At 47.8% G+C, this 13,890-nt stretch overlaps 1 protein-coding gene across 28 annotated transcripts in view; it reads right to left on the bottom strand.

Annotated features, from left to right (window-relative positions):
- RANBP3 (RAN binding protein 3) overlaps positions 1–13,890 on the bottom strand; it is a 59,704-nt gene that overhangs the window by 38,580 nt on the left and 7,234 nt on the right. For 9 of the 28 annotated variants that reach the window (XM_077121006.1, XM_077121008.1, XM_077121010.1 and 6 more), the window contains one exon: positions 2,534–2,589. In XM_077121006.1, the coding sequence (XP_076977121.1) occupies positions 2,534–2,589 (56 nt within the window). The other 19 variants (XM_077120993.1, XM_077121002.1, XM_077121003.1 and 16 more) reach the window with 13 other exon arrangements.

The raw sequence follows: 13,890 nt of genomic DNA, 5'->3' as shown, positions 1-13,890 counted from the left end.
GGGGCAGTTCACTCAGAAAGAAACAACAGCAACTGGAAGAACCCTGCCCACCCCTGCTTCTCTTGTGCTAAGAGGGGAGATGGGCTCAAACCTGAGGAGGAGAGAAGAAAACCGGAAGATCCTAAGATTCTTATATTTGACAGAAATACTGTGGCGGCTCCCTTGCAGAGGGAACTCAAGGAGGGACACAGACGAGCACTAGACTCCTGAAATGGCCTCGGCAGCTGAGAGAGGAAGTGCAGTGTCCGCTTGGACAGCATCCACCTGGCCCCACCTTGGTTACAAAGGCTCCTGCTACTTCGATCCTTAAAGAAAGAGATGCTTCGACTCGCCCTTGTGGTGATCCTGTGAAAGTCGTGGGGAGCTGAACTCTGAGTGGCCAGAGATCAGTTATTTTTAGAATTCCATTTAGAATTGGCTCTGAGTCACTATTTTGATAAGAAATACACTTGTGCCTTTAAAAAATGATGGTAAAAGCTTTTTTAACCTGTCTTCCTGTTCAGTTTCACCCCAGTTTAAGTCATCTGCATAGGCTTTCTGAAAGTAATACATGTAAACCAGCCTTCATGTTACAAAGCAACGGAATCACCTCAACTGTGAAAATAGCACTGATATATAGGAGTCAGTATTTTAAAAGATATTTTAATTTCACCTGAACCAGTATTATAATTTAGTATTTTATCCTGCTGGTTTTCCCGAAGTCTTCAAAGTTTAAGAAATATTAATTCCTATTATTCATGTTGAATCAGGGCTTAGCAAACATTTTCTGTAAAGGGTGAGATAATATATATTTTCGGTTTGGGAGGCCATATGCTCTCTGTAGAAAGTACTGAATGCTGCTGTATTTGTATGAAAACAGCCAGCAACAACAGTAAGGAGATAGGGGTGGCCGTGTCACAATAAAACTTTACTGATAAAAACAGGCGACAGTGGCTGGCCCTAGTTTGCTGACTCCTCCTTTAAACTAAAAGTGGATCGAAAGATAATCATAACACAATCCAAGAAGATTCTAGAAAATACTGGTTTTCCTGAAAAACCTCAGCGAAGTGATCTTAACACCTAAAACTGAGTCTCATACATCCAATCCCTAATATTTCAAAATTCTATTCCTAAAAACTAGAAGAAACACACCAGTCCTTTCATATGGATCCAACATCCAAATACAAATGATAAAATATACATATGAAGGACACAGCAGAGGGGTATGTAATCAGCTTCATTCTGAAAGCGAGGTGTATCTTGAAAATATCACCTGGCTAACCAAAGCAAAACTGGAAGAAAGTTTTCACATGTTTAATGACTATTTATTCAAGAAAAATTTTTTTAACAGTGGAAGAGTTTAATGTTGGGATGTGACCAAGCAGTTCATGCCATAAGCCCAGCAGAGAAGCCCCATGTGGGTGGGAAGATGTGAGGGTTGTCATTGCTGCTTGGTTGCCACTCCCACCCCCACTCTTCCAGACAGAACATTTTCCTGGGAACACTGCCCAGGAAAATGGGGTCACGTGAGCTTTGGCCTTTCTTCTCAGACCAAGGGATAGGATGCGCTAGCAGCAGCTGGACTGCCCTGAGTTCCATCTCGGAGCTGGTCACCCTGCAAGAGGACTGGGAATCCAACAGGCGTCAAGCGTGGCTCACAAGCACTGGACCGGCAAGATTTTCAAATGCTGTTATTATCAAGATGATGCTATTATCATCCAGATGCACACAAATTTAACAATATACTGATTTCAGCAAAGCACTTCTGTGGCTATGAAATTGTGCAGAGGGATTATATTCCATTCACTGTTGTGGGATGTGGGTGGGGAGGGATCACATTTTTTTTCACTAATAAAGGAAGCCCTCATGCTAGCTTGGAGGTCACTGTCATAGAATATCAACATCAATTCTTAACACAGCCCTGACTTGTCAGGGATTGATATAAAACCAGTGATTTTAAGACAAACATCCGCATCAACCTCACTGCTACCTCAGAGTCCTGTGGGCACAGCAATCAAGCCTGTAACAGGTCATTTGCTCATCACAAGGAGTGTGCAGTGTACTTCCAACAATGGTGCTATCTAGACCCACCTAAAATCCAAGAGGGGGAAGCGACCTAACAAAGATGGATGAGACATATATAATACAAGTGAGCAACGATTATTCTGAATGAGTTCATGCTAAGTTGGTCAGGGCAGAAAAATCCCCAAAGGTCCTGCTTTTCCTCTTTATTGCCATTTCTCTTTTGCCTACCTGCTTTCCTTCTTTAATTTTGCCTTTTTTTCCTACTCTCTCTCTGCTACTGGTTTCCCTTTGTACGGTGGTATCTCAGCAATGAATCCTCATGAACTAGACAGAAGCTTTCCGGCACTGTCTTTTTAAGCAGTGCTCTTGGAGGTCTTTCCATAGTGGACCCATCTCACCCACTCTCACTGGAACCCTAGAGGCCCTGGGCCTTCCGAGGTGTCCTCAGCAAGGCCACTTGGAGAAAAGACTCTCTGGGAGAAAACAAATTAGAGGAACGATGTGAAAAGGGAACATACCGGCTCCTTACCTTTTGTCCTTTATCCTTCTGAAACACAAAGACGGGCGGAGCAATGGCAGGCTTTTCTGCAAAAAGAAAAATTGTTTTCTCTTCTTCAACACTACAGTCATAAAATAAGCAAAGTGATATTCTTTTTTTTTTTTTTAAAGTAAAAATGAAACAAATACAAAGCAGAAACTGCAAAGAACCCCAAATCATTTAGAACAGTGTCTTGCCCTGGGTGTGGATGTGTTGGTTTGTGATACGAGTGCACTTTTCTGTACGTGCATTAAGGTCAGTAGAGTCCTGAGGCCCACTCAGCAGAGGGGTGTGAGAGCATGCTGTGGGGGTGCGGCTAGCTCCTGGAGGGCCTCCATGATAACCGCGGCTTAGCAAAAGCAACTGTGGCCTTGCAGGAACACGTCTCGGAGACACCATGTAGCAAATCCCGACTCTGAACGTTGGGACTAACATAAGATTTTTAAAAACTTGAAGACCTAATGGGGTCAGAAGGCAGCCACTTTGGAACCCATGACCCCCTCACTCATGCTCTTTGGAGCACTTACCCCAGTTGAGTAATTTCAACATTTGACTTGGACTCTAAATGAGCACCCATTAAGAGAAAGAACTTATGGAGTTGGTAAAAGCCTGAGAGTCCATCTTGAACAGCTGCTGTTGAAGGAAAGAAGCACTCTGGAATGTTCTGTCACATGACAAAACAAAGGCAATGCCTAGAGCCCCCACAAAACCCCATTTCACTTCTATAGGGTAAGGGTTGCCACTTGCCTGGGAATGGGTGTCCACTCAGGACACCCCTCCATGTTGTCCTGGGATATGCAGACAGGGACTACCTGTGGATGGGCCTAAACCACAGATTATGCGTACCCTGCTGCCTGGGGCCTGGGTGAACTAATGAACCTGCCAGGGCTGCAGAGCTGAAATATACCCTCCTGGTGCTACCTGCAGCTACTCGTCTTGGCCAAGGGCTTCAGACCAGCACCAACCCTGAGGGACGCAGAACCAGAGCTGAAGAGGAAGCCTGAAGTCTGGTGACACTGTTTGAGGCCCTGCATTCAGCTCTGCCCAAAGTGAATCCTGCTCGACTTTCAGTAAAGCCTGTAAATTATGGTTTTTGCTTAAGCCAGTGTGAGTGAGGTTTCAACCGCTGTCACTTACAGACTCCACTCAGAGAGGAGGGACCTAGCCACTGTGGAGTTAATGAAGCACACACTGTCTTAGGCACTGTGGAGGAAACCCTGGACAAGCTCTGCAGCAAAGCTGAAAGTTTTATTTTTCGTCACAGCCCTATTACCACCTGATTTGTTTATGGTCTATCTCCATACCGAGAACAGACTCTGCTTTGTTTTCCTCTGCACCCTGGACCAGTACAGGGCACAGTGGAGGGATTCCACAATCCCTTGATGAGAGAATGAACAAAGGGGGGTGGTGGTAAAGAAAATGAGTGCACAGCACAGCCACATGGTGCAGGGTGCTGAGGAAGGAAGGGATTGAGTGAAGCCACCTGGAAGGAAGAGGCAGAGCTTTCTGGGCACAAGGACTGTGCCTGCTGATGTGCAGAGCACTGTGCCGGCGGCAGGCTCGCAGGAAGGCCTGCAGGGATTCAGGAAGCCACAGAAAGTCTGGGCAACCTCCAGTTCCCTGAACAGGTGAGGACAGATGCAGTCCTAGGAGGCTGCGTGTGGAGCAAAGGTCCTCCTCAGAGCTTCAGGACCATTCATGTGACAACTGTGAACAACTCTAACCGCACCAGGTCCCTTTCTCAGTCATGGTCAGAGGGAGGCTGCTGACGGTATGTGGGGCTCCAGTACCCAAAGGGCAAGAACGCTTGGGTAAGACCTAATCAGACCCTTCCTAAGGGACTCCCACTAACTGACACTTCCTCATATCCTTGCACCTAACTTTGCCCCACTGCCACAGTTCAGACCTCCCCCGCTCTGTGCTTCTATTCTTAACTCTCCGCCATCTCTACTCTCACCCCAACTCTGGCCTTCCCAGACCAGACAGAATGCTCCATGACAGACGCACACTGAAAGCTCTGCAACAGTACTCCCAAGGGATGGGGCTGAGCTCCTTCTGGCTTCCTCCACCTCTCCTAACGAGTGACACTGAAGAGCCAGCTGTCCCCTGCAAACCATTGCTGATGCCATGCTTCTGGAAGACCATGTGGATGCCCAGAACACACGTTCACCTTCTTTTCCGCAGCCCCTACCTGTTCCTTCAGGAAGCTCTCAAACCCTTGTCCCCTGTAATTTCTGAGCCTTTAGCCTCCACTCTCCCTGGTGGGACCAAGGTGGCCTGTTGCTGAGTCGGAGATCAGACACAGCCTCTGAAAGAGCTCTGTGCCCCCAGCTTATGACCCAGCACACGCCACGGAAAATCATCTCTTAAATGCCTACACTAAAACCCTCCCTCTGTGCTTCCTCATGTGCATGGACATCAACTGCCACCTAAACAGACAGCACTAAGTCCTTCTCCCATGCAAGGCCACGGGAAGAACGGAGAGCAGAAACCGGCCAGCTGACAACCTTACTGTAAAACATTGCACTAACAGGAGCGTGTGGCCTGGCAACAGGGGGTGGGGGGAGCTTCACTCGTCTGCAGCTGACAATGTCTACACTCAAATGCAGTTCCACAAGGGCAGGGCCCTTGTTCATCTCTGTATCCTCACCGCGGAGCACAAGCGCTCATCAACCAGCTGCTGGAGGATGAAAAGTCAGACAGCACAGAGACTGGAGCCTGGGAGAGCCCTGGGCTGCTGTGCCGAACCACCTGCTGCACATCTTGAAAGACAAACCTCAACCTCAGTTATGTCTCCACCCAAAACACAAGGTGGCCGACCACACACTTTGTTTCCACTCAGCTCCACGTGTGGCAAACAGTGTTGGCATTATTACAAATGACAACACACAGAGATCCTGTTCCCAGTGGGACAGCGCACACTTTCTGGAGTGGTTGAAGATTTTTTTCTGAGCATCACCCTCACCTCCACCCCCCCACCAACCTTCTGACAGAACCTTGCTAAGCTGACACCCAAGGCTGGGGAGCAAATAGGACCTGAGGAGCAGGAAGCAATAAGCCTTCCATACCTTCTTTACCCCCAACCGAGTTTTCTTTCACAGGAGAAAAGAAAACCACAGCTGGAGACTTCTAGAGACCCAGATCACCAGAGACCTAAACTATATTAACCAACAGTAGACTGTTTGACCCAGATTCCATCAGCTAGGTTTTTGGCTTTGGGGCCCTGTGGAATGCTCCCCAATCAACTGAGTTTCTAAAATGTCCACCAGGAGCACTAGCTTGACCTATTAGCCTGTTAAAACTCAAGAAGCCCACCATCTAGAAACTTGTCTAACCGAATGTGTTTCAAAGTGGTTTGACTGCAGAACCTCTTTTTCAAGGAACCCCGGTTCCCTGGCCCAAGAACTACATTCTATGCCTATGGTAGCAAGCACCAGTGTGAGAGGCAGTGTGGAATTCTGGGCCTCTCCCCCTTGAATACCCCAAGTCACCTCAAACAAGGTACAGTACCTCAGGCCCTACTGCTTGCAAAGCATGTGGTGCTCCATCTGGCCATGCTATGCCCTGTGGGTTTCCTGCTTCTTCCCATCCTGCTGCATCCAAGATGCCACTGCTTGATTCAAAACGGTCCCCTGCCCAGTAATACTCCCACAGTCCCCTGGGCAGCCCCAGCTGGCCCCTGGCCTAAGCCCAATTGTGACCCATGTGACGATCACAGACCTGAGCCAGGGGAAATTTCCCCAACCCCTTAGGAAAGCAGTGAGAAGCTGATGCTGAAAAGGGGGAGCCCCGGCAACATCCCAGCCCAGAGCTCTGGTGTCCCTTCTGCCCCTGCCACCCCCATCAGCTTGTGGGGGCTCGTTTGCAAACTCCTGGTGATAAGCACAGACAGACTGAGACTTAAGTAAGCCAGGGAACAGAAGGTGGGAGATCTCTTCTTTCATTCCACACCCGAGTCAGACATCAGGAACCCCTCCTCATAGCCCCCAATAGCCTGGCACTCTTCCCCACCCAGTCAGTCTGATACTATGAGCACTGTCAAACCCCTTGCTATTTGCATACAGGACTCAAAGGTTCAATCATATTATTCATTCAGCCACTAAGCCTTGCTGTAACTCCACACACCCGAGTGTCTCTGTGTGTCAGGCACCATGCTGGCTTCTGGTGACGTGGAGGTGGACACTGAGAGACAGAAATGTCCCCTGCCCGCGAAGGGCTTAAGAGTCTTGGCTGACATCAGACAATTAAACATCACAACCTGGGGGAAGCCAAGAAGGCCCTGCGAGCACAGACTGGATCACCAACTGAGAGAGGGTGTGGAGCAGGGAAGGCTTCTTGGAGGAAGTGCTAAGCTAAAGGAGGAGTAGCATTCAGACAGGAATGGGGAAAGATCGAGGCAGAGTGGAGGACACTAGGGAACTCGAGATGTTAGGGTGCACTGGTGTGTGCCTGATTCTTGACCAACTCCAGGCCTTTGGGGACAGCCCAGAGAACAGCACCCCCGGCCCAAGGCATCAGGTTCTGAGAGTGGGTGCAAGGTCTGTATTGCAATCCCTACATGGCCCTGTGATAAGCTCCTGGAAGGCAAGCACCAAACAAATTTAGGCAGGCCCTAAAACACTTATTTTAGGAAATGAGCCACAGATTTCTTCAAAGCAACCCAGGTTTCCAGTAGCACAGTGCTCTGGGCTGCAGGTTTACCTCCCCACGGACTATTCTCCCTGGAGTGAGCAGGTTTCTGGGTAGAAAGGAAGTCTCTGCAGAGGCATGCCCTTCCTCAAAAGCAGGAACCACAAACCTGGGAGCCAGAGACATCAGCTCTGGAGGGGTCCACAGACTGCTTCCATCAGATTCACAAAAGGGTCCAGGAATGATGGGTAAGGAGTGTCCAAGAAGGATGGTTTTAAAGAGTCCCCAGCGTCAGAGAATTTAAACAGTGGGTTTCTAAGGACCATCTCTGCAAGTGGCCCCCGGGCACCAGGACTCAAAGATTTGATTTGTGGCTTTTCTCCCAAGAGACTGATGGCAACACCCTCTAAACAAAATGATGTATACGTTAACTATAAGTAGCAAAGGAGGAGGAGAAGAGTGGGCATTGAGAAAATGTCTTGCCTCAGGGCCAATCTAAAAGGAAGAGGAGCTCCCCACCCCACGAGGTAGGTGGAGTCTGAGGAAGGAGAGGTGGAGCAAGGGGAGGCCTGGACCCCAGAGGTGGCACAGGGTAGGAGAGCATTTGATAACCCTCCAATGTAACGCAGGTGTGGAATCCTTTCTTAAAACTTTTTTCCAGCCTCTGCCACCTTATCAACAGCAAAGACACCCTCAGGTGGGGTTTCATCAAACTCCAGGATGTTTTCACATACATCCACTGCCAGCATTCACTGAGCACCCCCGAGCACCAGGCTAGATTGCTATCTAAGCACCAGCAGTGCAAAAGGGAGACTGAAGTCCATTATCCTAGTTTGCTCCTCCCACCTTTTCTACTCAAGTGGACCTTAATCCTAAGAAACAGACACTGCTCTTTCAAGAAATAACATCAGGAAATAAATGGTCAGTTCTCATTCTAGACAAACATTTATGGAAGAACACAGATCGAACTAGGGGATCATGAAGAGTTTTGGGGGTGACTCCACAGCTTTCAACAAATCACAGGACTGGCTGCCTTACAGAACACATCTGTGCAATTAAGTCAAAAGGAAAACTTCTTTGAGAGTGAAATCCTTATATTTATCAAGAAGAGGTTCCCGGTGCCTGCCCATGGAAAACAAAACAAAACAAAACAAAAAAAAAGAAGAGGATCAGACACATTCTAAGGCTCACAGTGAACGCTGTAACAAGGTGCACTCTGTCTTCTTCTGTAAATTGTTTAACTACAGAATGCTTTCCAAAACAGATAGAAAATCTAAGCCTATCTTACACACTCTTTTTACAGTCCTCCCTTCAAATAAGTTTTCCTTTTTCACTGCAGTGGAAAGAGCAAGGGATAGAAAATCTCAAGGGCAGGTCTGTCCCACCTTAAGCTTTGGCATCCCCCTGTGGTTACCTCCAGTGTTTGACTCGGAGGATCTCATGGCTAAACAGAACCCAAGAAACTAAGCACAGCCAGGAAAGTACAACCAGAAGAGAACCTGGAATATCTCTGCTGTTTCTGTTTATTCCTCACATAACTGATGACTGAAACGCCTGCCGGGAAATTGCTCCAATCTGGAAAAGCCTCTTAGAATTCTTGATCAAATGTCATCAAGGTACTTGGGTAAAATTAGCTTTAATCCTGGGCTGCTGTGTCTTAATCGTTTTATCTGTGGGGGAAAAAAACCACAACATGGAAAGCATCTTCCTAACAGAAGTAACAGTCTATTCATAAGAGGCATCTGCTTTAATCCTTACTATCTCAACTCTTCAAATCATCTGCTTTGACAGAAACTACTTAAAACAGTTCTGGGCTGCAATCTAAAGGTAAAATCATCACTGATGTATCAACTCTATTCTTAGGAGAAGAATGGAGGACCTGATCTCAAACATCCTGTCCCTAAGTGATGCCTCTGAATCTCAGTACGAGCAGGTCCAACGTTCACCTGGCCCAGCTAATGGGGGTGAGGGTGGTGAAGGGGGGCAGACAACCAGACCTTTTATTCGGCACTTGAACATACTTCTCAGGCAACTCTCAACTGGTCTCATGGAGATTACAGGGTTTCTGGAGACGATGATTTCTATGTACTTCTTTCTGGAATGCTCTTCATTTTGCTGTTTCCTCCACCTCCCGAAATCCAAGCCAACCTTGCATGCCTTCATCTTGCTATCGACACACCTATAACTCTACTAACAGCAGAAGCAACTCCTACTTTCTAGACACTGAACATACACAGGCTCATCTAACTTCATTATACCTCATAACCTGGGGCTATTTATTACCCCTGATTGGCAAGTATGGAAACCAAGGCCTTGGACAAGACGGTGCCTCACCTGAAGTCACAAAACTGGTTAGAGGCTGAGCTGGGACCTGTGCCGGTTTGAACAGTATTCTAGAAACATGTACCTTAGAAAAGCCATGTTTTAACCCCATTCTGTAAAGGCAGCCATCTCTTCTAATCCCTATTTAGTACTGCATGTTGAAAGTTTCATTAGATCATCTCCCTGGAGATGCGACTCAATCAAGAGTGGTGGTTGAGCTGGATTTGGTGGAGCCGTGTCTTACCCATTCGGGTGATCTTGATTGGTTTATTGGAATCCTATAAAAGAGGAAACATTTTAGAGAAAGCTGAGATTCTGAGAGCAGAACGATGTAGCCAGGGGAAGCAGAGAGTCTACCAGCCAGCAACCTTTGGAGATGAAGAAGGAAAATGCTTCCTGGGGAGCTTCATGAAACAGGAAGCCAGGAGAGAAAGCTAGCAGCTGTTGCTGTGTTCGCCACATATCTTTCCAGATGAGAGAGAAACCCTGAACTTTATCGGCCTTCTTGAACCAAGGTATCTTTCCCTGGATGCCTCAGATTGGACATTTCTATAGACTCATTTTAATTGGGACATTTTCTTGGCCTTAGAACTGTAAGCTAGCAACTTATTAAATTCCCCCTTTTAAAAGCCATTCCGTTTTCTGGTATATTGCATTCCGGCAGCTGGCAAACTAGAACAGGACCACAATCCTAATCTGCCTGATTCCTAAACTTGGCTCCTCAGGTCCCACTTGGCCACACCCTTCCCTACCACACTTAAACTGTCCTGCAGGGAAACCCTTCCTGTCTCCACCACCTCATCCAGGCCGTAAGCCCCTGGAGGTAGAACCTGTGCTTTGGGGAGCTTTGTGCCTTAAATACATTAGAAATCCCATAAAGATATTAAGCAAATTACACTAAGTCAGCAACTCCACCTGAAATTGAACTGGGAAATCCAGTATCCAGCTTCGACAACAATTTTTAATTCTGCCACTAGGTGGCGAGACACTAACACAAGAGGAGGTGAAGTAAAAGTGGCTGCAGATTTGGGGGAAAATTAATGTAATGACACTGGAAATTCCTTCTCCACAAGGAGGCTCACGGAAATGAATTCTAAGAGCCTGAGAACTTTTGCTGAGGCAGCAGACCAAAACCGATGATGCTCAAGAATGTAGGCTCATGTTCCTGGGTGCTTTTGAATGTGCCTCACCCACTCATGGCTGAGACGCTGGGCAAGTTTAATGAGCTCTGCTGTGTAACTCCCACCTCTGTTCAACAGGGATGGTACTCAACCTTAGGTGGTTTAGGGCAGGATTAAATGAGGCAATGTGTACAAAGGGCTTGGGAAAGCAGTTGGCACACAGCAGGAATTCCATGCTGGCATTAGAACTGTTATGCAAATTATATCACCTTAGAACATGGGTCCTGGCTTCAAGTCAGTTGCCGCCTCCCAGACCCCTCACAACAATAAATGCCTCGCGGTTTGGTCCCTCCCAAGGGTTGGGAATGCCTGGACCATCAAGGCAAAGGCTTAGTTTGCTCAGATCTTTCTGAGCCCTTCTGAGCTAAAGAAAACACTGAAGTCGGAAGAGCTGATGAAGGCTGCTAGCCACGCCATGTGGCCACTAGCACCATTTACAAAGCACCTGTGTGACAGGCACTGTGTTAGGCACTGGGGCCAGAGGATGATGAGGCAGATAAGGCCATGGTGGTTTCATAAGGAAAGAGAGAGAACAAATCTGTGTCCAGATGCACGATGCAGAGAGAACTGGATAATTCTGGAGGAAAGGCTATGAGGAGTGTGGCAGGGGGCAGTCCTGGCACAGCCTGCCATCTTTCCCTGGGACTCACAAATATGTCCTGTGCTCAGGACCGGGTGTCTCAGCCTATGGGATAAAAGACAAACCCCTGTAGGGAAGGAGACTTTCGGTAGACTCCTCCTATTGTCCTGAGCATGTGTAAATACTCACTGGTGGGCATGTTCTATGATATCTAATATCCAGCTCATGCCCCTGTGGCACATCTGTCTCTGCTGGGGAGGGAGCAGGGTTCCTCCACAATGGTAAACGCGCTGGCTACAGGGTACCGATGATCACTACTGAAGCTAACCTTGCTCTGTGTCTTCTTTATGCGAGTAAAATCAGAGCCTGAGAGTCATGCTCTTGGTGGCAACTCCAACACCTGTACTGGTGTAGGCTGACATCTGTCTCTCCTCCTGACCAACAAGAATAAAGCTGGATGGTGAGGGAGTGCAGGGAGAGTGCCTAGGGAGATGGGGAACTGCAGGGTGGGTGGTAAGGAAAGGCCTCTCTGAGGTGTCAGAATAAGCAAGATGAAAGCACAGGGAGGCCTGAATACAAAGGGCCTAAGGAGAGGAAGCCTGGAGGCCAGAGGCTGGAGAGTTTTCAGAGGGAATGGTGGGAGATGAGGCTGGAGGGGGCAGGGGCCAGATGACATTCAGCCCAGCAGCCCATGGGAAGGATCTGGATCTAGTCCAGCACGAAGGGAGGCCAGTGGAGGATTTTAGGCAGGGAATGAAATGCTTGGATTTGTATTTTTAAAACACTGCCCTGGTAGTAGCTGCTCTATAACACTTCCCATTTCTTTGGGTGTTGGAAAATTTCCCTATCTAAACACTGGAGGAAAGCCATGCTGGGTTGTGGGGAGAATGGCTCTAAGGGAGGCAGGAGTGGAAGTAAGAGGCCCAGTGAGGACTCTTGGGTGGCTGTGACAGGTGAGAAGCGGCGATGGCAACAGTGACCCAGGCTGTCTTGTGGCCGTGAGGATGGAGCAAGGTGGTAGAGTCAGAATGGTTTGGAAAGACAGATAGAACGGGCTGGGCTGGGGAATTAGCTGCGGGAAGACAGAGATGGATAGAACAATGTTGCGAAAGTCTATCTTGCTTGCTCAGAGCCAGATACTGTCGGCCCAAACAACTCTCACCACTAACAATAGCTAACAGAGCTGACTAAGGCTCTGACCCAGGCCTTTAGCTCCTCAGCAGTCACCACCATCAATGCTGTAAAGCATCCGTCTTCCTCCAAGAGAAGGGTGGTCCATTTTCTCACTGTCAGCACCCAAGATACTCAATTTTCAAAAACTATTTTGCCCATTCAGTTGCTGCTCTTATGGACACAATGCAGGTATCAATTCTGGATAAACAAATTCCCAACATTCTGTATGGAAAACTGAGGTGGGGATTAACTCAGCAAAGGCATCTTAAATTGACTGCAAAAGGCACTCTGATTCCCTAAACCGTGACAATGAATGTCGTCCCCAACATGGGTCATCTTTCAGGGAGACCAGTCCGATGCCGACGATCTGCAGAAAGAAGAACATATGCTCCTGAGACTCAAAGGCTAGAGACAGGAGCTACGGCCACAGCCTGTCTCAGTGACACAGCCACGGGTGTCAGCCTCTATGAAATGGAGCAGTCCAGGCGCAGCACCTCTGAAGGCCCTTCCCAGCTCAGTCCATCAGGTCCTCACCTTGGATTTGAGTCAGCGTCGAAGGGACTGAAGGTCAAGGAAAATATTGTTCCTTCTTAACAGGGATATGCAGTCCATGACACTGACTTTAGTCACCAAAGGGTCATAATGGAACAAGGATGGATGAGCCCAAAGCTCTAGCTAGAAAATAATTTATTCCTGGATAGTTTTATTTAATCCTATAACCCAGTGGTTCTCACTTCAGGGAGATATTGGTCCCTCGGGATTTGGGGTTGTCATGACGGAGTGGGGGAAACAGTATGCATCTACTGGTTGGAGGCCAGGGATGCTGTACAATCCTCTCCAATGCCCAGGATGGCCCCACCCCAGGAAATGATCCAGCTGCAAAGGTCAACAATGCCAAGGTGGAAAGACTGCAATAATTACTTGAAAAAAAAATCAGACTTAGATACCCACGTCATGTATATGTCAGAATAAATTCCTGATGGGTCAGACGGTATAAATCAGCACTATCCCCCCAGCTTCTGGGATTCACCTGCTTTCTCCCTCCACCACTCAGTTTGTCCATTTAAATGTCTGCAGCATTACAGGCTGAGTAGGTCAGATGCTTATGGAATACAAAGTCTCATGAGTATCAATGGAACCCCTATAGCCAGTAGTTCTTGATCAGGGGTATTTCTGTCCTCCCACCACCCTTTACCCAGGGGACATCTGGAGATGTCTGAAAACAGTTTTCCTTGCCATGACTGGGGAGGTGGGTGCTACTGACATCAAGTGGATAGAGGCCAGGGATGCCACTCAAGGCCCGGGGCAGTCCCCTTGCTCCCCTTCCCCCCTACCCCAAGAATGATCTGATCCAAGGTCAATAAAATAAAGCTCAGGTGGAAAAACCCTACTATGGTCCTAGAGGAGTTTTTTCTCTACACAGGAGAATAATAGCTGATATTAATAGATGTGTAACCCATATG

Source organism: Tamandua tetradactyla, chromosome 11, assembly GCF_023851605.1.
Source record: "Tamandua tetradactyla isolate mTamTet1 chromosome 11, mTamTet1.pri, whole genome shotgun sequence".
NCBI classification, from domain to species: Eukaryota; Metazoa; Chordata; class Mammalia; order Pilosa; family Myrmecophagidae; genus Tamandua; species Tamandua tetradactyla.
This window is presented reverse-complemented; position numbering and strand designations above follow the sequence as displayed.